We start from the raw sequence: 24,366 nt of genomic DNA, 5'->3' as shown, positions 1-24,366 counted from the left end.
CAGATCTTTTCTTAAAAGCAAATTTTTAAGACTCCTCAGATCTTTTCTTAAAAGCAAATTTTAAAAAGCAGAAGCAGGCAAGGGTGGGGCGAGGTGGGAGTTTCACCCAGAGGGAAATGGTGAGCAAGGCCTGCTCCCCAAGTTCCACTGATGGCTGCATGCAGCTCTCTCTTCACTCTCCTCTTCCTTCTGAGTCTTCCTCTCTCCCCGACTCCGTTTTGCCCCACACCTTAACTTCCATACAATCCACAGACAAATTCTTAGAGAATTAATTGACTGTCGAGGACTGGAAGAGGTCTAGGTTTTAGAGGCCACCCTGTCTTTATCCCCTGATTCTTACAGATGACCAGACTGGGTCTGGAGAGGGTAGGAGAGGCACCAGAGCCGCAGGTCGGCTTATACAAAAGATAAGGGAGAGTGGGGAGGCAATTTGGTGCAGCAAGGGCAGAGAGAGAGTTAGAATATCAAGAAGGAAGCTATTTTCATTTCAGCATATAAGTTTTGTATAACTTTTTAAAATAAAGTTTTATTTTACAGTTTTCTGTTTTTATTTGGAAGTATTACATATGGAGGCCCCTAGGGCCCCTAAAATCTATCTGTCCAAGGCTTGAATCAGGGTCTCACGGCAGCGCCTTACTCCATCCCTTCCTGGGCCTGGGAGCCTCCTCCAGCGCCAGAAAGGGCTTCTGCCCAGTTTCTGCTCGGTTTCTGCCTCTGCTCTTGGGCAGCCTGTGACCATTAACCTCCTCGCTGTCCACCCCCAGCAGAGGGCGGGCCCCCGGGGCGCCGGGTCACGTGGCAGGGAAGGGGGTTTAGACCCGCGGCCCCTAGGGAGCCCCACCGGACCTCTGCCATTCAAGCCCATGGCCACAGCCTTCGCGCTGCTCGCAGGGGTCCTGCTGCTCTGCTGGGGCGCGTTCCCGAAGTTTAATAAGAGGTTAATGAAGGTGAGCCAGGAGAGCCTTTTGAACCTTCCACTATAGCAGAGAGTGGTGGCCGAGGCATCATGGGCTAGCCAGAAAGCGCCGCTTGGGTTTCCAGGAAGAAGTGGGGGATGAGGGTGGGAACCACCGCAAAGTGGGGATTTGTTCCCAGGCTGAACGCTTGATGTGCTCCCAAATGGACTTCAAGGCCCTGCTTCGCCTCCCCGTGGCTCTGGAGGTGACCTTATGACCAGCCGTCCCCTCCCTCGCCCCCCCCACTCCGGGCTGTCTCTGTCCTGGCCCCCCGGCCACGCCTCACCTTCCTGCTCCAGTGTCTCCCCCCACTTCTCCTCTTCCAGGCACCGTAACTCTTTCTTCCCTTCCCCATCTTTCTCTCCCCCTCTTTCTGCCCACCTCCCCACTAAAGTGTGATCTGGGAGTATTTGCTCCCCCAGCACAGGTCACTATCTGAGGCCCACAGAAGTGAGGGGGCCCCAGAAAAGGAGAGGCAGAGGGGAAAGTACTAAACCCCGACCCTTCCTCAGCCTGCTCCTCTGAGTGCTGCTGCAGGGTGGGGAGGGTGTGCAGTGGGGGTGGGACCTGGGGGTGACCATCTTATGGCTTCTCTTCCTAGACCCCTGAGACCTCGGCAATGCCGGGAACCCACCCCTCCCTCTCACACAGCCAGAGAGCTGGTGACTCAAGGGTTGTTCCCACAGATGAACGGGGATGGGTGCTCCCACCACTCTGAGTGCTTCAGCGACTGCTGCCTCATGGACTTGGACCACGGGGGCACCTTCTGTGCCCCCAAGGCCAGAAGAGCCATGACATGCTTGCCCCAGGTGAGGCTCTGGCTGGGCGGCAGCCCCTTCTGGCAGGTAGAGTGGGGAAGGTTAAAAAAACCCACATGGCAGCACCTGGTTCTTCGCTCTCTGCCTGGAGTCCCCTTCCCCCTTCTCCACCTGCCAAACTCCTACTCGTCCTGCAATACAACTCCAGCCATCTCCTCTGAGAAGCCTTCTCTCCTTGGAGCTCCCACCCCCTTGGCTATACCCTCAGCAGAGCATGTACCTCCCCGGTTTGCCATGCTTTCTCTCTGCCTCTGCCAGAGCTCTGGTTGGAGCTCGTCAAGGGCAGGATTCCAGCATTGTCATCTTTGAACCCTCTACCCCCAACTTAGTGCCTCCACATAGTAGGTGCCCTACAAATGTTTGTTAAATTAGTGAATATCTCTACCCCAACATCACTGAGGCAAGGTGGGTGGGAAAAGATCTTCCTGCCACAGCGACCTAATTTCCTGGGAGGGGCATGGCACTGCAGTGGGAGGACCACAGCTTTAGTGGGACCTGAGTTTAAATCCTGGCTTTTCCACCCCCTCTCTTTGTGACCTCAGACGGTTCACTTCTGCTTTCTGAGCCTTAGTTTCCCCACCTGTAAAATGAGCTAAAGTACCTACCCCACCAGTTTGTTGGGGGGAGTACACGGTCCTGGCAGGGATAGTGCGCAGTCGAGCGTGGTCATTATTAGTGGGTGGAAAAACAGGGAGCAGAATGCACAGTCCGTCTTGTTCCTGCCTGTCTTCTCTCATCTGGCCCTGGGCCCAGACCTTTCTAGGGAGGACAGGCTAGGCCTCCATGTCCCTGTCTGGGGAGCTGCCAATGCCCTAAGGAACCAGCCAGGCCCTGACCGGGGCCTGACTCCACAGCTGCAGTGGCCAGAGAGTCTTTTCTTTTTTTTTTTTTTTGTGAGGATGATCAGCCCTGAGCTAACATCCATGCCAATCCTCCTCTTTTTGCTGAGGAAGACTGGCCCTGGGCTAACATATGTGCCCATCTTCCTCCACTTTATGTGGGACGCGGCCTCAGCATGGCCTGACAAGTGGTGCATCGGTGCGCGCCCGGGATCCGAACCCAGGCCGCCAGCAGCGGAGCGCTCGCACTTAACCACTACACCACGGGGCCGGCCTCAGAGGGTCTTTTCTTTACGGGCAATGATCTGCTTTGTTTCATTTAATCCTCACAAGAACCCTTTGAGGTGGGTTGCTAGTATTGTCCCCATGTGACAGAGGAGGAAAAGAGACCAAGAAGCTCATTAACTTGCCAAGGTCACGAGGTTATAAGCTGTAGAGCTGACAGACCCCAGGTCTGCTATCACTCGTGCTCTTGCGCCTGCTCCCCAACAAGTGTAAGCCCCCTTCTTCCCTGCACCTGGTGACACCCAACTCTCACAACCATTCCCCGCAGACCAAGGGAGCCACCAACATCATATGCCCCTGCCACTGGGGCTTGACTTGCATCTCCAAGGACGTGTTCTGTCCCCGCCGGTGCCAGTTGATTTAGAGGAGGATGCAGGCTGGTCACTGCCAGCCCTCCCTCCCTCCCTCCCTTGGGGCCAGAGGCCTTGGGCATCCCCATCTTGCTCAAAATCCAGCTCCTGAGACATTAAAATCACTTCCTGGCTCTGGCCTCTGTCTGTGCTTCCTGGAAGAGATTGTTCCAGTCTGGGGGCAGGTGAAAGGGGAGACTAGAGGCAGGAAAGAGCTTCCCATGAGGTTTGACCCTGTCTGGAGGCCTGATGACCTCAGGGTAGAACTGCAGGAAGGGAACCGGGCCAGGGGAGTGTGGGTGAGAGCGGGCTGGGTCCAGGAAGGGCCAAGTCTTGGGATGGAAGGCTGTGTTGGGATGGAGGGACAGGGTTGAGGAATGTGCCTAGAGAGTGTATGTTGGGGTACCCATGGATGGGTGTGTGGTAGGAGGGACCGAGAGGAGGCGTCTGAATGATTTGCGAGGGGAGCAAAAGGGTGGAGGTCATTGAGAGAGTGTTTATGAGAATATGTGTGAAGTATAAATGCAAAAATATTCATGTCTGCGGTGGGAAAGGGACCTGCTGAATTGATGTCTCCACTCTCTCAGATATTATCAGTTCTGTTTTACAGATAAAGAAACTGAGGCTCAGAGGTCATACCATGGGAGTATCAGTGAGCACTCTTTGCTGCAAATATCCAAAAAAACAACCCAAAGTGGTCTAGATGATGAGGGAATTCATTGGTGGTCAGAATTGGAAGTCCAGAGGCAGGCAGGCCTCAGGTCTGGCTGAATCCAGCAGCTCCACAGCTGAATTCCTTCCCAGCAGCTGCAAAAGTTCCGGCTGTCACCTAATAATAACAGCTAAGATTTCTTGAGCGCTTATTATGTTCCAGACACTGTGCAAAGTGCTTTCTTATCTGTATTAACTCATCTTATTATCACAACTAAGTTATAGTAGGTACTATAATTATCCCTATTTTACAAATAGGGTGTTGAGGCTCAAAGTACCCTTCTCAAGGATTCAGAATATGGGGTGGGGCTGGGTTTGAACCCAGGCTGTCTTGCTCCAGAGGGCAGACTTTTAACCACTAATCCACCTCACACATGCATATCATGCCTTCCAGAGAAAGGAAACATTGCTGTCCCAGAATTCTCAGCAAACATGCTAAGATTGATTCTGATTGGATTGGCTTAGTCTGCATGCTCACCCCTGAACCAATAGCCGTGGTGCAATTTGTTGACTGACTTAGCTTGGGTTATGTGCAGGGGTGCAGGGGTGGAGTCAGCCTCCCTGGGAATATTCTTATGGGGGTGGGTGCCGGTTTTCCCTGGTGTCTCCACAGCAGAGAGGGCACCAACATGGTCAGGACTCAACTCCACCCCCTTTCCTGGCCAGATCCTGATGAAGATGCCTGGCCTCAGCTCTGACGTCTGGACTCTCTCTCCTGGGTCAGACTGGAACCCCAAGTTCAGTCTGCCCTGGGGGCCACCCTGCCCTGGACCCACTCACCATGCTTCATTAGACATAATCACAGTGTAGCTCAGGGATCCTGTGCCTCACACAGAAATCAGGACTTGCTTTTTCTCCTACATTATTATATCTTGATCATTTCCCCCATGTCACCAAAGTATTTTTAAAAACATTAATGGCTGCCTAATTTTTATTATACATGTGGACCATATTTTGCTTACCTATTTCCCTATGGGTAGACATTAAGATCATTTTCAAATCCAAACCATCCATTTAGGATACACGTTTATAGCTGCAGGAACAAAAATCTACTCTAATGAGGCAGGAAACCTCCTCAAGCAAGGTGGATGGTTTCTCTCTCATCTGGTAGTTGGAGGAGGCTCTGCCGGGTGAGGTCATTCATGCCCCCACCTCCTTCCACCTTCCTGCTCAAGCACCTGCTGCTCTGACTCCTTTTTTTTTTTTTTTTAATTTTTTACCACGCAGCACACATAGAAACATGATATTGGTATAGCACCTTGGGCGGACAGTAGAGGGCTTTGGGGCCCTCAAGAGGCTCTCCTGAGGGCAGAGGGGATCAACATCTCCAGACACACTGGTCCAGAAGCTCTGCCCTGGTATGTTTCTATCCACCATATAGTCGAAGATGGCTCATCACCATATCTGCTGGGTCCACATTCCAGTTGAAGAAAGAGAGTAGAGGGACAGCAAATGCTCACCCTTCCTAAAAGGGCATGATCACGAGGCAGCATGAATTATTTTCACTTACAGCCCATTGGGTGAAACTTAGTCATGTGGCTGCAGCTAGCTGCAAGGGAGACTGGGAGATGTAGTTTTCATCTGGGCATCCAGCTAAAGCTTGGGGGTTCTATTATGGAAGGACAGAAGGAGAAGGTATAGTGGGAACAACTTGCTGCCACAAAACCCTTTATTATTATTTTAGTAAGCAAGGGGAGCTTGGATCCCAGGACCTAGAGCTAATGGTGTACTGTTAGGCAGCTCTTTCTTGAGCTACAGCTCTACTGGGCTGTGTGCTCGCTGGCTTAACCATAGCCTCGGGAAGTGGTGGTGGAAGGGGAGCACGTGACCCTCAACTTCCCAGCAAGCCTTGTGGTCAAGCCCAGTTGAGTTGCTGTTGGAAACGTGGCAGAATTGTCGACAGTCCTCAGGAGAGCAGCTATCTGTATCCATATCCGCCACCAAGTCATGGCTTTCTTTTCTTCAGGAGGTGAACATGGCAAAATTTTCAGGAAGATTGAAGATAAAATAACAAAGGAAAATTATGAGCTCCCTCTCACAGAGTGATGTGTCTCCCCACCCCAAACACTGAAATCATGCTACCCCAGCCTTAATAATAAGCTTTGTGGCAGATGTGACTCCCCCCTCCAAGTTCCCCCGCAAGTAAAGCACCCTGAAAACAGACTTGAGACGTTGGAGGAGGCCAGAGTGGGGAGGAGACAGAAGCACACTGACTCTTCCTGGCTGGTGGATTTGGGAGGAAAGTGTGCCAATCATTTGTCTGCTCTCCTCCTGCTCTGCTCTTTATCCTGGGAGCTATATTTCCCAGGCTCCTCTGTCCTCTGGCTTCTAGGACTGGCTGAAGGTCAGAGGGCAGGAGAAGCAGCGATTGCCCACCTCCCCCACCCCTGCTTCAGGTGATGTCACCAGCAGTCCTCTTGTTTCCTTTAGGACAGCCCCTCCCCTGCAGTCCCCAGGACTCCACACGGCCTCATCACATTGTTTCTCCAGCCGCACGGGCACTGGTGTCTTCCTGCTATCGCTAATCTCCTGGCAGCCTCGACATCCTGTTTGGTTCCTCAGCTTCTCCATCACCTGTGTGACCGTTTCCTTATATTAAGTCCTCTCTGTTTCAAATACCTAGAATAGTTTCTGTCTTCCTGACTGGTCATTGACCGGTAGAGAAAGAAACTTTCCAAGTGGAGGCAAATCTGATTCTAGAACACTAACCCCGCCTTAAACGGGTAGAATTCACTCAAAAACAATTGCTTTGGAAAGAGAACTGAGGTTGGTAGTGACTTATGAAAGGTCTTACAAATACTTTTACTTTGACAAAATTTAAAACCAATAAAGACTGAATACTCTAAATAATAAAAGTTGTGCCAATGACATTTCACATTGTTTTAATATAGGTGTAATGGGTGGTCCCATATAAATTCCCATTTGCCATATCTAAGGAACATTTACTGATTTTCCCTGCCAAAAATCCATTACTCCTTTTTTTTTCGGTAACCCTGAATTTCCTTTAAGGAAACCACCCCCTTCCATTCTCAGTCCATGAGGTTGAGGGGGCTCCATCCACATCAGAACACTGAATCCTATAGACACAGAGATTGGTTCAGTGGGTGGCCATGAGTCTCGTTCTGATGCCCTGGCTCTAGGGACCGGTTTCTAGATGGACGCATGACCCAGTTTGTCCAATCAGAGTGAAGCCTAGGATTTGTACAAGAGTTAACAAGATGAAATACTTTTCCACTGGACTTGAACATAGGAAAATGTTGATTCGTGGTTATTGGCAGCCATCTTATCACTATGTGGACTCAGAGTGAAGCCAACACAGAGGAGAGTGGAGCCAGCTTCTAGTGTCTTCCTTTTAGCCCCTGAAACAAGCTGTGCTTTAAGCCAGATAGCTCTACCCTTGGACTTTTAAGTTACATAACTCAGTAAATTCACTTTTTTCCTTAACCATATAAGGTTGGGTTTCTGCCACTCACAACCAGTAAGTTCTGACATTCTCTTTCTCTTGAAGATGAGAAGCTTTTCAGACTCTCCCTTTCTTGCTGTAGTAATAAATACCTGTTCTCGTTTGTTTGTTGCATTATGGGAGTTAATTTGCAGATTCAGAGGCATTGTTTTTCTGCATTTGTATGTTCAAATGTTCCTCGCTTGGAGGTTTTAAAGGAATGATCTTGATGCTGAGAAGGCAAAAGCTTAAGGCCACCTTAATTTACCCAAACCTTTCTTCTCCCATCCTGATCAGCGCTATCTCTGCCCAAACACGGACTCCCAGCCCCTCTCTCGGAAGCCTTATTTCTAAGGTGAGGTCTCTACCCCTTTAGCTTTCCTTCCTTCTTTGTAATACAAGGCAGAGACAACGCTATGAACTCACCAAGTCCCATTTCCTTTTCTTCTTCCTCCGCACCAGAAGGACTGCCTTCTTGCAGGTAGCATGGGCTGTGTGACTATTTCTAGCCAGTGAAGTGACAGATGTAACTTCTGGGCCAAAGCAGAGAAGCGCAAGTGTGACGTAGTAAAAAGGAAGACTCCCATGATGGCTTTCAAGCCCCCACTCCCCTTTGCCCCACCTCTAGGCAAGCCGATAAGAAAAGCACGTTCTCCCTCCCTTGGCGCTGGTGGGAAGTGCAAACCACACAAACCCCAGCCTGCACGAGGGAACCCTCAGCCTGGCCCATCTCCTAGCCACAGTCAAAGTCAAAGCCACGCGCCCCTTCCCCCTGGTCCCTCACACCTCCTTGCACCTGTCCTGCTGTCCCTGGAAAGTTCCATTATTCGAGTAATAAACCTTTTCATATCATCTTGGTATATGTGGCATCACCAGTCTTAACATCCAGACCAATTTTGGGTGAAGGTTGATTTCACCCTCCATGAGGCATCAAGAACACCCGTGAGTTCTCCAGTTCTCTTTCCCTGCCATGGCCAAGTGGTGACATGAGGAACTACGGGATGGGAGGTGCCCAGAAAACTAAGTCATCGTGGAGGACCACCGCCCTGGAGAGTCTCCTGGCCCACAGCGGACTTTGCCAGAGCGAGAAATCCACTTTTGTTGTGTTAAGCCTCTACGAATCCTGGGTAGTTTGTTTCCACAGCACTACCTCTCCTGCCTGACTAACGTTTATAAAAACGTCTCTTGCTTCTCCGCCCTCTGCATTACTACTCGTTCCCACTCCCAAGACTCTGTCACTTTGTTCTGATTATCTGCCACCACACCCCACTCACGGTTTGTGTGTCCTGGGCTTGTCATTCTTGTGCTTGCCCAAAAGCCTGCAGAAATCCATCCAGGCCCACTGGATCTTCTCAACAGAGGCAGTTACTGAAATTCCAATCGAAGGCCTCTGGGGGAGCGGAGTGGAAAGACGAAAACTAGAGTCTCATCTTCTGTTACTTGATAGCTCTGTGACTTTGGGGAAGTTTGACAACTTCTCTGGGCCTTAGTCACCTCATTTGAGAAAGAAAATATTCCTAATGCTGTTTATTGACAATAATATACAATTGGATTGGATGGGAGAATCTTGAAATCCCTTTAAGGCTGTCTCCTTCTAATTCTAAACATGATGATGACAGCTTCCATTTATTGGCCTACTCTGTGAAGCACAACGCCTGCTTATTTAATATAAGCATTGCATCGTCCCTGAGATGTACTGTTATTACTGTTACTGTTATTATCCCCCATTTTGCAGATGGGGAAACCGAGGCTCAAAGAAGTTAAGAAGTCTGCCCAAGATCACACAGCCAGTAGGCAGCAGAGCTGGGGTTTGATTCTAGATCTTGCTGCTTCCAGAGCCCAAGCGCACAGACCAGACTATTCTGCTGAGATGAGCACAGCAAGTGCTCCAGGATGCAGCGGTGGTTCTTGGAAAACTTCCACTTTACCCCCATTGCTTGTTCCTCTGTCCCTGTGGTCTGGGAGCCTGCACACCAGCCTCTCTGGTCAACCCAAGGACTGGGCATTCACGCCTCATTACCTCCCCTCCCGGCCTCAGTCACACGGCAGTCACATGGCAGAGGCGGGGTATTTAGCTGGGCCTTAGAAGAAACGCCACCACCTCCGGGCCACGATGCGGCAGCTGCTGCTCCTGGTCCTCCTCTTCCTCCTCTCTTTTCTCTTCCTCCTCACCGGGGGCTCATTTTACCAGGGAGGAACCAAAGAGTTGGTAAGGAACCTAGAGGGTATAGTCACCTCTTCTGCCATCATCGCAGGACCTGTACTGTTTAGGGAGGGTGGGGCAGTGGGTACAGAGGCCTATGCCGGTGAAAGCCAGAAGTTGGGGGCAGCGGGAAGTGTTGGGCAGAGGATGTCTGGGGGGAAAAAGAAAACTCATCCTAGTCTTGGGAGCTGTGCTGGGGCAGTGCCAGGTGCTGCCACCATGAGGTGATTATGACACAGCCCTCTCCCACCATGCTTTTTAGTAAGGGAGACAAGACATTCATTCATTCAACAAATTTTATTGAGTACCTACTATATGTAAACTATTTTTCCAGGTGCTAGGGATAGGGCTGTGAGCAAGATACAAAAATCCTTGCCCTTGTAGAGCTGACATTCTACTGTAGGAGGCAAATAAGTGAAATATTAATATATCCCAGGTGATGAACACCTGGGGACAAAGAAAATGAGGAAGGGGCTTCAGGAGAGGTGGTGCAAGGAGAGGTAGCAATTATAAACAGAGTGCTTAGGGAAGACCTTACTAACAAAGTGAAATGTAAGCAAAGATCTAAGGGAGTGAGGTCTCTCCCAAAGGGAGCCAGGCAGGCAGATCTCTGGGGAAAGAGCATTCCAGGTGGAGGCAACAGCCAGGGCAAAGGTCTAGAGGTGGGACCTTGCCTGCTGTATTCAAGGGAAAGCAAAGAGGAGCGAGGGAGAGTGGAACTAACAGGAGATGAGGTCAGAGAGCTAGAAGGACAGAATGTTACTATATCCTCATTTATTCAGTTCTGCATTCGGCATCTTCTGCTTGTGAAAACTAGTCCCAGGGGCTAAGAAATACAGCAGCGAACAAGATGGTGAAAAATCTCTGCCCTCTTGGAGCTGAGGTTCTAGCAGGGGGAGACAGAAAATTTTTAAAAAAAATACAAATCAAGAAGATAATTTCAGAGTCCTAATTGTTGTGAACACAGCAAAACCAGGCAATGGGGATAGTTCTAGCTGGGTGTCCGAGAGGGCCTCAGCCTGGGGCAGGAGAGGGAGGTGGCCAGGCAGAGCTCACAGGGCAGGGTGTTCTGGCAGAGGGATCAGCAAGCACAAACGCCCGGGGCCAGGCGACTCTGCTGCATTCAGAGCCCCAGTGGTGGCTGCAGGCTGTGTGTGTGGGGGGTGGGGTGGGGGGTGCAGCAAAAGATCTAGTGATAGGCAGGCCACTCTGGAGTAAGCCCTGCAGGTCCCACAAAGAGTTACCATATTTAAATGTCCTGGGAAGTCCTTGGAGGCTTTTTTAAAAAAACTATTTTATTGAGGTCACGTTGGTTTATAACATTGCATAAACTTCACGTGTACATTATTCTATTTCAGCTTCTGTATAGGCTGCATCGTGTTCACCACCAATAGTCTAGTTTCCATCTGTCACCATACATATATGTCCCTTTACCCCTTTCACCCTCCCCCTGCCCCCTTCCTCTCTGGTAACCACTAACCTGTTCTCCTTATCTATGTGTTTATCTTCCACTTAGAAGTGAAATCATACAGTGTTTGTCTTTCTCCATCTGACTTATTTCGCTGAACATAATACCCTCAGGGTCCATCCATGTTGTCGCAAATGGCACAATTTTGTCTTTTTTTATGGCTGAGTAGTATTCCGTTGTGTGTATATATACCACATCTTGTTTTTCCATTCATCTGTTGATGAGTACTTGGGTTGCTTCCACGTCTTGGCTATTGTGAATAATGCTGCAGTGAACATAGGAGTGCATAAGTCTCTTTGAAATGTTGATTTCATGTTCTTTGGATAAATACCCAGTAGTGGGATAGTGGCATCATATGGTATTTCTATTTTTAATTTTTTGAGAAATCTCCGTACTGTTTTCCATAGTGGCTGCACCAGTTTGCATTCCCACCAGCAGTGTATGAGGGTTCCCTTTTCTCCACATCCTCTTCAACACTTATTGTTTCTTGTCTTTTCCATAATAGCCATTCTGACAGGCGTGAGGTGATATCTCACTGCAGTTTTGATTTACATTTCCCTAATAGTTAGTGATGTTGAACATCTTTTCCTGTGCCTGTTGGCCATCTGTATATCTTCTTTGGAAAAATATCTGTTCATATCCTCTGCCCATTTTTTGATTAGATTGGTCACGTTTTTGTGGTTGAGTTGTATGAGTTCTTTATATATTTTGGAAATCAACCCCTTGTTGGATATATGATTTGCAAATATTTTCTCCCAGTTGGTGGGTTATTTCCTTTTAGATAACCCACCAACTAGGAGGCTTTGAAGCAGGGGAATGACATGATGGGATTTACCTTTTAAAAAAGATTCCTCTACCAGTTCTGGAAAGAATTGATGGGAGGAGGGGGGAGGAAGGAGGAGAAGGGGCGGGAGGAGGAGGGGAGGGAGGAGGGGGGAAGGAGGAGGAGGGGGGAGGGAGGAGGAGGAGGGGCCGGAACAGGAGGGGCTGGAGAGTGGGAAGGTGGGGGTGGGGATGGGGGTGGGTTCCTGGCAAGGGTAGAATCAGGGAGAGCAGGAAGAGGCTATTGTCAATCTAGTCCTGCTTTCCTGCTTTATTTTCTTTACAGCATTAAATCATATATAATAGATATGATGATACATATGTAATATAAATAATAATCATTAATTAATAATACCTAACACATATATGTTAGGTAAAAATTACGTACAGTAAAATGCCCAAATCTTCATTTTACATTAAAATCAGTGGATTTTACTTTTTTATTATTATTTTTTTCCCAAACGAGTTGGTTTAATTCCAGGTGGTACAGAATTCGGGGTAAAATGAAGACTGAAGAACACACTTTGGCTGGATTCTGGGCTAGGTTTACTGTGACCTTACAGCTGAGGTAGAAATGGCTGAGTGAGAAGAACTAAAGAGAAGATGAGCTACTGCATGATTTTTTTTTTAACAAAAGTTTATTGTTAAATGTACAACAGGCTCCAAGATGACACTTCATTCTCACTATCGGTGGCAACAGATGTTACAGCAGGCAATCCAGAAGTTTTCACAGGAATGGAATTCAGGGTCACCACTGCCCCGGCACAAGGAACAGTTGACTTGTTCCCAGATTCCTTAACTCCACCTGTGACCAGGGGGCCCTTCCTCGCAGCCTTCGCCTTTAGCTCCTCCAGTTTCTTCTGCTTCTCTTTCCGTTTCTGCGTGAATGCCTTATCTTCCTCGTCCATCTCCCTGGCCCGCGTCTTGGGCTGCTTCAGGCACTTCTGGCCACCCTCTCGGCCAGACATGGCGCCTGCTGCCCCTTCCCCCAGTAGATTTTAAACTTATGCAAACACCTCCTACCCGCCAGCCAGATCAAGACACATCGCATTTCGAGCACTCCAGAAATCTCCCTCATGCTTGCCGCCAGTCAATAGCCCCAAAGTAACGCTCTCCTGACCTCTATCATCGTAGATTAGTTTTCCCTGTTTTGGAACTTCATCTGATGGAATTACACAATACGTTTGTTTGTTTTTAAATCTGGCCTCTTTTGCTCAACATTTTGTGGATGACACCCTATCTATTTCATGTATTTATTTATTCTGAGTCTTCTCTCCTAGAGCTCCCCTAGATAAGTGTTGGACCACACTTGTCTAACACTGTGGTCACTACTCACATGCAGTTACTTAAATTAAAATTAATTAAAATTAAGCAAAATTTAAAATTCAGCTCCTCAGTCCCACTAGCCACGTGTCAGGTACTCAATAGCCACCTGTGGCTAGTGACTCCGGAATTGGACCATGTAGAAAAAGCACATTGTCATCATCGCAGAAGATTCTATTGGATGGCTGTTCTCGACTGTCAGCTCCAGAAGGGCAGGCATTTCTGTGTGTTTTGTTCCCAGCTGTATCCCCAGGGCCTGGAACGGTGCCTGGATCGGTGCCCGGATACAGTAGGTGCTCAGTATTTGCTTGTTGAATGACTATTGAACTCGCCCCACAGAGAGATGATGGGTAGCGGTGATACCGCCATGTCGTAAGCCCCAGCACTAGGGGTCACTGATGTGAGTGTGTCTGTGTGTGTGGGGGGGGGTGGAGGCTGTAGGTGACAAGGAAAGGGTAAGGAGGAGTTCGCAGGACAGAAGGTCGTGCAGCGGAAGGAACTGAGTGAGCAAAGACAGGAAGGTCTGGATAACCCTGGTGTGTGCGAGAGGAGAAGTACCCTATTTTGGGGACACGAAGGGCAAACCTTTAAAAACTGTTTAGTCCCCTCTTGGCACCAAGTCAGGGCCTGCGGGCGCCCTCATTCCCCCGCCCCATCCGCACACACGTCCCCCGGCGCCCAGCCTGGCGGGCGTGGGGGGGTGGGGCCGCAGGTGGGGGAGGGGCCAGCAGGGGAAGCCGGGGGGCGGGGGCCGCGGTGGAGCCGGGCGGGGCCGTCTCCCAACAGGGCACCGGGGAGATCTGCATCCAGAGCAAGAAGTGCAAGAGCAGATGCTGCCGCCGGGAGCCCAAGAACTGCGAGTCGTACTGCGCCCTCAAGGGGTCGGAGGGCAGCGCGTGTCACACGCAGGTGAGTGACAGTTGAGGGGGGAGGGACCCACGGAGACGGGGGCTGGGGAGCCAGAGTGGACCTAGAGCCCAGGGAAGGAGCGGGGGGAGGTGGGCCGAAACGACCCGGAGCCGGGAGTTCTCTGCCGGGAATGCACCTCCAAGCCGCCTGGGGGAGCCTGTGGCCAGACCCAAGGTGGGTCCCCACCGCGGGACTTGGAATCCTGGAGCGGGGGAGTGGGGCGTGGCGACGCTTCTCTGTCTAAAATGGGTTCTGGTTCTCCAGGGCTCACGTCTACAAACCCCGAAAGTAGCACTGTAAATGGGCACAGCTAGAAGGCCTGGCGCTAACCTTGCTTCTACCTCTACCTCAGACCACCCTCCCCCAAGCCCCAGGAAGTCTGCTGTGGCCCCAGGTGTTCCTGGCCGGAGGTGGGCTGAGGCAGCCTCTGAGCTAGGTGTGCAGGAGAGGGGAGGTGACTTGCCCATGAAAGGATTTAAGGAGAAGGGATGGGGGCCCCTGTCGGTGTTCATCGACGTAGGACAGGCCTATGGGTTAATGCCACGGATGGAGCTAGGAGGGCACTGAGCAACACTGGGGCCAGCCTGGAGGAGGCAACCAGAGGCACAGACTCTGAGCAGCTGAGCGAGGGAGTCCTTTATGCTCAGGCTCCTCTGCTGTGTGCAAGCAGATGGGCCCCAGAGCTGGGCTGGGGTGAGAGTGGGGGCTGCCCCTCGGGTGAGGGCAGAGCCGCTCCCAAGGTCAAGGTCAAAGTCCCGCCTTTCCCAGACGTTCCTCGGCCTATATAACGAGTGTCCCTGCCTGCCGGACCTGACTTGTGTATTTCCGAAGAATGAGAAATCGTTTAGAATTATCTACGGCCGGTGTAAGAAAACTGAAAAAAAGAAGCCAGCTAAGAAAAGTTTCTTTTAATGTTGCCTCTTCCTTGACTCCTCCCTCCGCTCCTCCCCCAACTCCCGTCTCTACCCAGAACTGTATGTTCCTGCCCCTGGCCCCCCAGTCTCCACCAGCAGGGGAGGGGCAAGGAGCGGGGGATGATGCACCATCGTGGAAATAAAGAGCTCTCAATGTTTGCTGCCCGTGGAGCTGGGGGCTGGGTGGGCCTGCCGGGCTGGGACGGGCACTGGACAGGCTGCTGGGGGCGCTGGCTGGGGGGCAGTGAGGAGATGAGGGAGGAAGCAGGAAGGGATATTCTTGGGCTTGGAGTCTTTCCCTTTTTGGGGTACGAATGAAAGTCCCCCACAGGAGACTTGCACTCCCCTCCCCCCCAACCCCTTTCTGGCTTCAGCCCACTCCATAATCCACCTTCAAAAGCTCAGTTTACACCTGAACTCTCGGTTCCCCTGACCTTAAATTTCGGAAATGTGAAAGAAAGTGTACAAAACAAACATGTATGAAGAATCGCCAGTGTTTGTTGAGTGCTTCCTAGATGCCAGGGGCAATGCTCAGTGCCTTACACACGCGATCTCATTTAATCCTCTGAAGGGTCAGTAGTGTTATCACCCCTATTTTACATGTGGGAAAACAGAGGGATTGAGCAACTAGCTCAAGGTCACACAGCCTGAAAGTGATGAATCTGACTCTTCTGGAAGACAGGAAGAGAAGGAAGGGTTGCTAAAGAAAGGAGAGCCAAGAAAAGACTGAGGAAAAGAAAGATGGGAGCACCTTCTGTGCCATGTGGGGATAGGGCAAGGACAAGTCAGGAGGAGTTTTAGGAAATGGTACTGTGTGTTGTGAGGCTCTTAGAGCCGGATCCTAGCTCGCTGGCTCGTGTGCAGTGCATTCTCAGCAGAGGCAGGCCTCAAGGTGGCCCTGTTATAGTCAGGTTACATGTGGGAGAAAACTATTTCAGATTTTGGCCCTAAGGTTCCATCCTCAGCTACACTTCTAATTAAGTAAACCCGCAGACCCGAGCCAAGTGTGCCCTCCAGGATGTCAGGCTTATGGTGCAAGAGCTCGGGAGTTGAGGTATAAGCTGTGGTTGTACTTCGAGCACCCCCCTGTAAGTCATAGCAAAACTGTGAACTCTACCTTGGTAGAATATGCTATCCTGTATGAAATGTGGCAGACAGACAGATACAGAGTGTTACATGTACATCAGGCAGATACATAGTGTGACATGCACATCAGACAGATACAGAGTCTTACAGTCCATAGTGTTACAGAAGCTCCCCCAATTTGGAGAAAGTCTATGAAACAACCTTGGAAGGAGAGGTTGAGGCTGGAAGCCCAGCCTCCAGGCAGACTCAATATATTAGAAGTTAGAAAGGGTAGGGGAAAAAAGATATGTTGCTGATCTGATTAAACTGGTTTCAAGTGTTGGGGAAGAAAAACTTTTCCTCTACCCTCTTAGGTTCTATTTGGGGGTCTGCAAATTAAACTGACAAAAGACAGATTAGCAAGAGAAAAGACAGATTATTATTCACATAAGTACATGAGGGAGTTCACAGAAAAATGTGACTCAATGAGGCAGTTAAAATTTGGGGCTTAAATACCATCTTAATTGGAGATGGGGACAGGGAGAAAGGTCATTTACAGGAAAACAAATGAGTTTTAGGAAAGATAAATGGGCCCTTAGGAGAGTAGATGGAAAATATGATAGTTTTGTGACAATGTCTGTTTAGGTGTGGAGCGGACTCCCCTCCAGTGATAAAAGTCAATCTTCCCTGGCTTCAAGAAACTCCCAGAAAGGGAGTTTATGACAACTGAGTTCTTTTGGGAGGCTCTGATTTTAGGCAGATAAGGGAGTTAAGAAAAAAGCATATTCTCCAATGCCTTCAGCTCAAAATAATTTTGATGCCACAGTGGTGTACTCTGGACCCCTTTCCAAGCCACGGATATTCTGCTGCCCCAGTGGGAAAAGTGGTCATTGGTAGAGGCCACTGCTGCCAGAATCTAGAGAAATTTGTGGGGAGAAAGTACTTTGATGTGTAAGACTATGCCTCTGCTATGCTGAAAAGAGTCAATTTTCTATTGCTGAAAAACAGCAGAAATCGAGCATTTACAGCAGCGCCATCCAGTGGAAATACAATGTGAGCTACATATGTAATTTTAAATTTTCTAATAGCCGTATTAAAAAAGTAAAAAGAAACAGGTGGTATCAATTTTGATAATGCATTTTATTTATAACCCAATCAAAAATGTGATCATTTCAACATGTGAAAATTGAGAGATTTTACATTCTTTTTTTTGGTAATAGGTCTTCAAAATCCTGTTTGAATTTTACACTTGTCTCAGTTCAGATGAGCCACATGTAAAGTGGTCAAAAGTCACATGTGGCTGGCTAATGGCTACCATATTAGACAGTGTAGGTCTACAGGGTCCAGCATTAGGAATTTTTTATGGGCTCCAGGCTGCAAATACCCCTGCTTTTATAGCTGACTATCTAGCATATCTAGAAAAAAAGTTACAGCAAGATGGGGAGCTCCTGGGAGTAGGACATTAAAGTGGAAAGTGTCAATGGCAAGGTCACAGCCTATAGGACATCTTTATGTGAATTAGAAAATAGTGGCTCGTGTGGGCTCAAGGCTTGGTGAGAAGAAGGTGCTTTTGAACAACAACAACAAAAGGCTCACTTTTTTCCAGCAGCCTTGTATGAGTTAGGTTCAGGGTAGTAAAGGAACCACTGGAGGTATTTCAAATAGAAGGGATTTAATATAGGGGAACAGGCAGGTGGGGTCTTGGCCACTTGCTTCTGCAGAGCCCAACTCCCTGCTCCGTCCTGGAAACTAGGGGCATTTTCCTTGCATCCCCCACAGTCTGTAACACAGTGCTGGGCACTGTGGTCATTCAGTAGATATGTGAAGAAGTGAATGAATGCAGATCTCCACAGGGCTGAATCTGGGCACCAAGGAATTGGACCCACAGCTGCCTCAGGGGCTGAGACCCCTACTGGGTTAGGTTGTTGAAAGCCCCTCTCGTTGAGCGCTAACTCAGGTGTGGCAGCCATTGCCCCTCTTCCTTGCTAACTGAACCCCGGTGTTGTTTGGGTAGTAATGTGCCCAGCCCTGGGAGAGGGGTCATAATGAGTCTGAGCCAGTCATGGCCATCTCATTCCTTTTGCCCAAGCTTGCTTTCCCAGCCTCCCTTGCAGCTAGAAGTGGTCAGGTGGCCTAGTTGTAGCCATGAGGACATGGAGAAGTCAGCCTGGAGGCTTTAGGGCAGGTTAAGAAGGTATGCTGGGAGAAACACTCTGCCTCTCGCCCCTATCCTGCTCACCCTCTACTCCGTGCTTCCTAACTTGGAATATAGTGATAGGATACAGTGTTAGGAGCTGCTATGAAGGCATTTGCCAACCAAGAGCAGAAGGTCAAGAGAACTGCAGATCCACCAGCACCCAAGCACATGCTAGCACTTCCTGTCTCTAGACTTCTTTATTCATGAGAAATATATGCCCCTATTTATTTAACCCATAATTACTTGGTTTTTTTGTTATAGCTGAATCCAGTCCTAACTCATAAACCTCATGGTTATTCTAAGGATTCATTGATCCCAGAACTATAGAATCCCGGGGCTGGGAGAGCATCTCAGGTTCATTCAGTTCACTCTCTCTCATTCTTCATGTGAATCTCCACTCTGGCATTCCCACTGAGGGGTCAGTGAACCTCCACTTGAACATCTTAGTGATGGGGACCTCAGGACTGCCTAAGGGAACCCCTTGATAGTTCCAAGGGTTATAAAATTTTTATATTAAGCCAAAACTAGATTCTCTACAATTCTACCCATCTTAGTATGAACAATTGGGAAAGAACAGGGAATCATGAAAAGGGTAGCGGGGTGCAGTTAGATGGGTTTAGTGCCGACTTTTTCTAATTATGTGACATTGGGCAAGTTACTTAACCTTAGTTTCTTTTATCTGTAAAGTGGAGACAATAAATTCTCCTTCCCTGGATTATTGTGAGGATTTTCTAGCACAGAGTAAGCCCCCAGTGATTATTAGTGGTCTGACCCTTTAACACATGAGTTGTGCCAGCTAGCTGTCACTTCTGAGAGTTGGACTCAGAAAAGAGGTGAGAGCCCAGGACAGAGGACTGGTGAGTTTTGATGCAGGTCAAAGAATATGGGCCGTTATAACACCAGAGATGGGTGTGTGGGTGTGTGCACGTGTGTGAGAGCCTGTCTGTCCATTTGAGAGCTTGAGGGGCAAGAAGGGCATCCCAGAGAGGTGTGATTGCTCTCTGGAATGGAGAGGTCCCCAGCCTCTCGGGACCTGCTGCACAACCTGGTCTCCAGTCTGTCCAGCTTCGTCCTGCCTGGTCCCAGACCCATCCTTCCCTCTCTGACCTGTCCGACGCCTGCCCTGATGGGACAAAGACTTGACGTCACATCAAGGAAGACGCTTACTCAGCAAGAACATCCAGGAGCCTGGGGAAGGTTTGCAGGAGGGGCTTTAATTGCCAAGAACCCAATCAGAAGATGCAGGTGCTGGTCCAGGGGGTGGCCAGCCAGGGAGAGGAGGTGGAGGAGGAGCGTCCTTCAGCGTGCTGGGCTAGATGCAGGGCTGGATGGATGCTTTCACTCCTTGGAGCGTCAAACATCGAGGCAGGTACCAAAGTTGGTATTGGTGATGGAGCCCACGATGGTGCTGTCCCCCTCACAGGTCAGGCCCCGCTCGCAGGGACACTTGTAGTAAACCCCATAGAGCGACTGCAGAGGCATGGAGCCAGTGGAGTCACAGGCTGTGGGGGGCCGCTTTGGGCATCGCTTATCCCTGCCTCACGCGGAGAACCAACAGCCAGTCTGTCTTTTCAGATGGTGCTTCTCCTGACTGCCTCCTCAGGGGGTGCTGTGGGCCTGGAGGACCAGGTTCTGGGCTCCACTCCATGACTCACTCACTCTTACTAACTTGATCACTCTGGAGAGCCTTTGTTTACCCATCATGAAAAGGGGGTAACAAATCGCTGCCCACCCATCTCGCTGGTCAGTTGTGAGGGTCAAGAGAGATGATGGGATGGGAAAGTGCTCTGAAACCTGTTGACTCCCCTCTCTTTATCTCCTCAACATTCAATGTCCAGGCTGACCCTCCTCCCTGATCCCATCCCCAAGCCTTAAGGGCGCTCCTCCTCTGAGCTATCCCTCCCTCCCCTGCCCCCATCACACCAACTCCTCTGGTACCCACCCAGGCAGAGCACTCGCTGTTCTCGCTGGCCCTGGCTGCACAGCGGGCCAGGCTCGTTCCACTTGTCCGCTGGCAGCATTCACTCTTGCACTGGGCGCTGTTCAAGCAGAGCTCGCCTGCCTCCTGCCAGGGGCAGTCAGTCAGCCTAGGAGCCCCTCCCCGTGGTCCCTTTTCCACCCAGACCCCCACCCCACTACCCACTGCCACTGACAGTGCCTCCCCTGGTAGGAGTGTGTGTGAAGGAATCCAACCCCTGGGTCTGGTGGCCTCTCTGCCCATCCCTACCCCCCTCCCACGTGAGAAGCGGGCAGGGTGGTACCAGAGAAGCAGCCCTAGGCTGGGGGCAGGACACCCAGGATCTAGTGCTGGCTGTACTGCCAACTCTCTGGGTGGCCCTGGGCAAGTCACTGCCCCACCCTATGCCTCAGTGTTCCCATCTGGAATGTGCACATGTTGCCCCCAAACAGGGTCTCCAAACCTCTCTGGGTCCCCCATTCCTTTGAGGAGCCTGTGAAAGTTGAGGACATCTCCCTGGAAAACTCCTCCCTTCCCCCACAGACTTCTACCTATAATCTCAGGGGTATCCTGGACCCTCCAAGCCCATGCATGGCCCTGAGCTAAGAACCCATGGACTCGGTGGGTGGCCCTGAAGGGCTTTCCTCGTTCTGCCCTTGGGGGAGAGGCAATGTGGGGCAGTGGTGAGAGCATGGCTCTGGAGCCTGCTGGCCTGGGCTCCAATCCCTGCTCAACACTTTCTAGCTGTGTGACCTCAGGCAGGTTGCTTACCCTTTCCCTAGGTCAGCTTTCCATCAGAAAACGGGGTTGATAATAATAGTACCTCATGTGGTTATTATGAGGACTAAATAAGGAACTATTCCTGAGGCATTTAGGACTGTGTCTGGCACACAGTAAGCGTGCCACTCTAGGTCAGAAGCCAGAATCCCTGAGGAAGCTTTTTAAACTACTGGACCTTCTGAGCCACAGTTTCCAGGGCTCTGGATTTTTATCAAGTTCCGCAGCAGGTTGAACCACTGCTCTGAGCATGCTCCATGCTGACCAGTCTCTTCTGGGGCTCCTGGGGAAGAGGTGCAGGCCAGGACATGGGCAGTGAAGGAAGAGATGCCTCACCACCCAGCCCCTGAGCAGCCCCAGGAGGGGACATCAGAAGTCAAGAGCCAAACTTAAAAAATCCCCACCTGGGGGTTCGAAAACTCCTCCCCTGAAGACCCTCTTACCAAGTTGATAATGGTTCCCCGGGGGTCGGGAACTGCGTAGGCCACTGCAAGGGTGACCAGCAGAAGGACAAGGACTTTCTCCATGATGAATGGGCACAGCAGGTGTAGGTAGCAGCTGGCTGGTCAGGTGGCATAAGACAGAGCCAGCTGGGTGGTGGGGCTATAAAAGGGGCCCTGTCCACATGTGACTCACCTTCCCCATCCCCAGGGCCTGCCGTGAGCAGAGGCCCAGCTGTGGCCAGTCTGCTGGCGGCGGGCATGGGGGGAGAGGGGAGTCCTGATAAGGTCACTGGGCAGCACCTGGTACTTTTGCATGGGTGGGGGTGGGGGGTGATATTGCATCATGATTGGCAGCTGGACTCTGGAACACTTTCACCTGTACAAGTTATTAGCTGGGCAAGTTATCTATTCTGACCCTTAGTCTCCTTATCAGTCAACTGAGGATAATTTCAAGAGTTGTGAGGGTTAAGTGAATGAATATATGTTATATACATGTTATATATATTAAGAGAGAGATATACAGCCTGGAACAGGACTTGGCACACATGAGCAGTATGTAAGTGTTAGCAGCTGTTGTTCACCTCTAGAGCCCTGGGCTCCTCGGCAGGGCTGGAACAAGGGTGAGGCAAGCGAGGCACTGAGGTGAGCGTCTCCTTAGATTCTGCATCCTAGGCACCTCTCATGCCTCACCCCAGTCCAGGGCCTGCCTTTGGCTCCACCCAAAGCCATGTATGTGGCAGTGTCAGACTCGGTGAGGAGGGGTCCCAGCCTCCCCTCTCCTCAACCTTCCAGGTCCCCTTGGGGATGTCAGGGCAAGCCCAGGTCCTTGAGGTTGACCAGCTCTGTGACCCCTGGCCTGGGGATGTGTGTTCTCACTGGGCATACCTCCCTCCCTCCCTCTTACCAGGGGGCTGCCTCCGGGAGTGAGTTCAGGGGCCCTTAGGAGATTTCCTTCTCAAGCAATTCTCTCCCGTTTCCTTTCCACTTCATTTAATATCTGCAATCCCAGCATTCAAGAGATTCATTTAAAGCCCCTTCATTTAAGGCTTCCACTCACTCTGCCCCCCTACCCAAGGCCACGTGTGAGCGTGAGCAGTTGCTAGTTCTGGCTGAGAGTGAGGAGGTCTCGTGAGCCTCAGGTGGCCTGGGAGCTGGTGGCTGGGAACGGCGCAGCTGCCTGAGTGTGCTCAGGTGTGGGACCAGAGCAGCTTTCCCTGACGGACTGTTCACTGCAGCCAGCGACCCATCCCCACCCTAGCAAGAGGAAGACGGCTCCACTGTGGAGGCCCCAGGTTGGATAGCCTCAAGCACAGCTTTGATCTACATAGACTTGGCTTCAAAACTCAGCACTAACTAGCTACCTGACCTTGGACAAGTAATTTAAACATGTAAGCTCCCTGAGCCTCAGTTTCCTCATCTACCGAAGGAGGATGATGGTTCCTTCTTCATAAGGTCAGGATTGAATAAGACAATGCATGTGGAACCCCGTGGAAGTGCCTGGCATGTCATAGGCACTCAGGCCGTGTAATACCACCCCTCCCCTCCCCGTTACACCACTGGTGGGTGGAATATAGGAGAGCAGCTGGAGGAACTGATGCCAGACCTCTTAATCTCGAGTTGATGTGCCCGATGCACAGCAAGCCAAACACTGAGACATCGGTGCTTGGAGATGGAGAAAGATTTATTCAAATTGGCCAAAACGAGTAGGCAGGAGCCTGGGTTCACTCAAATCTGCCTCCCAAGAGCAGAAAGCAGGGGGTTTATGGAGCTAAGGGGCTTGGCAGGAGGAGCTCTGGGGAAACAAAGGGGTCACTCCCGATAAGCCCCTGGGCAGCCTGACTTCTGGGCATCAACGGCTGCTGAGGGCCGGCCATCGGCCATCCCATCCAGTGATCCGCAACCTCCCCAAGGCATTCTCTTTCTCCTGCAAAACAAGCTCACAAATCCTCGAGACCCCTGAGTCACTCCTGAAGTTAAACAGGAAAAATGGCAAATTGGTTTAATATCTCTGGTAACCCTCAGGTACCTGGCTTCAGAACCAGCCAGGAGACCCTCAAAATGAGAGAAACCCACCCAATTCCAGAGACACAGAAATACCATTGATTAAAGGAACACTCTCTGATTTTTATGGAACTCAGTGTTCAAAGTCACTTTTCCCCATGAGCTCATTCTGGCCTCCTCTTCTCTGCACCGCCCCCCAAAACCCCAAAACTTCCTGTGAGCTGAGCCGCAGGGAGGGTAATTACGGTTCCCGTCTCACAAGTCAAGATTAGGAGGCTGGGGAAGGAACTGCAGGAGCTATTTCTATCTGTGAATGGAGCCGTGAAAAATGCACCCGTCCTGTCTCCACCTGGTCACTGCCATCTTCCCAGAGGAGAAAGAATGGAGTTTCTTTCATTACAAACGAAGAGTGTAGCAAAGGGAGCTTTGACGATGTGTGTGCTTCCAAAGGGAGCTTTGACGATGTGTGTGCTTCCAAAATGTAAGCAAGAATGAGAAACTTTTTGTACCAAAACTTAAGGTTTAACCACCCCTTCCCCAATCTAAAGAGTGTTTTGCTTTGGGTTTTCCGCCCTCAAGAAAGAACCAAGTTCTGGTTCCCACCTGCAATCATAGGGGCTAAGCTCTCAGACACAATATTGAGTGGGAAAAGCCGTCGACAAAAGAATACAGACCGTGTGATTCCATTTAAGTGAAGTTCAAGAAGAGGCAAAAATAACCTATGGTGATAAAAGTCTGCAGGGTTTACCCCTGGGAGCGGGCAGGAGGGAGCCTCCTGGAGCGCTGAAATTATTCTAAATCTGGGGTGTCCATAACACATATGTAAAAATCCATCTTGCATTGTGCTTAAGATTTGAATATTGTATTGTGTGTAATGTAGAGACTG

General features: G+C 50.3%; 4 protein-coding genes across 4 annotated transcripts; 2 read left to right on the top strand and 2 right to left on the bottom strand.

The window, feature by feature from the left end:
- Nucleotides 1–863: 863 nt before the first annotated feature.
- On the top strand, nucleotides 864–3,262 carry CLPSL2 (colipase like 2). The gene is made up of 3 exons (XM_058553970.1): nucleotides 864–941; nucleotides 1,649–1,765; nucleotides 3,167–3,262. Exons 1-3 carry the CDS (start codon nucleotides 864–866, stop codon nucleotides 3,260–3,262), a joined length of 291 nt encoding a protein of 96 aa, XP_058409953.1.
- Nucleotides 3,263–9,514: 6,252 nt separating this feature from the next.
- On the top strand, nucleotides 9,515–15,249 carry CLPSL1 (colipase like 1). Its single transcript, XM_058554506.1, has 3 exons — nucleotides 9,515–9,610; nucleotides 14,004–14,126; nucleotides 14,895–15,249. Exons 1-3 carry the CDS (start codon nucleotides 9,515–9,517, stop codon nucleotides 15,036–15,038), a joined length of 363 nt encoding a protein of 120 aa, XP_058410489.1. The 3' UTR covers nucleotides 15,039–15,249.
- LOC131413727 (translation machinery-associated protein 7-like) lies at nucleotides 12,326–12,862 on the bottom strand. Its single transcript, XM_058554507.1, has one exon. It carries the CDS (start codon nucleotides 12,860–12,862, stop codon nucleotides 12,539–12,541), a length of 324 nt encoding a protein of 107 aa, XP_058410490.1. The 3' UTR covers nucleotides 12,326–12,538.
- A 4,391-nt stretch (nucleotides 15,250–19,640) lies between the features above and the next one.
- On the bottom strand, nucleotides 19,641–21,563 carry CLPS (colipase). Its single transcript, XM_058554508.1, is given in 3 exon segments — nucleotides 19,641–19,772; nucleotides 20,245–20,367; nucleotides 21,480–21,563. Coding segments are annotated over 3 exon segments (339 nt in total).
- Between the last annotated feature and the right edge of the window lie 2,803 nt (nucleotides 21,564–24,366).

The sequence above is a fragment of the Diceros bicornis genome, chromosome 14 (assembly GCF_020826845.1).
Source record: "Diceros bicornis minor isolate mBicDic1 chromosome 14, mDicBic1.mat.cur, whole genome shotgun sequence".
Lineage (NCBI taxonomy): Eukaryota > Metazoa > Chordata > Mammalia > Perissodactyla > Rhinocerotidae > Diceros > Diceros bicornis.
This window is presented reverse-complemented; position numbering and strand designations above follow the sequence as displayed.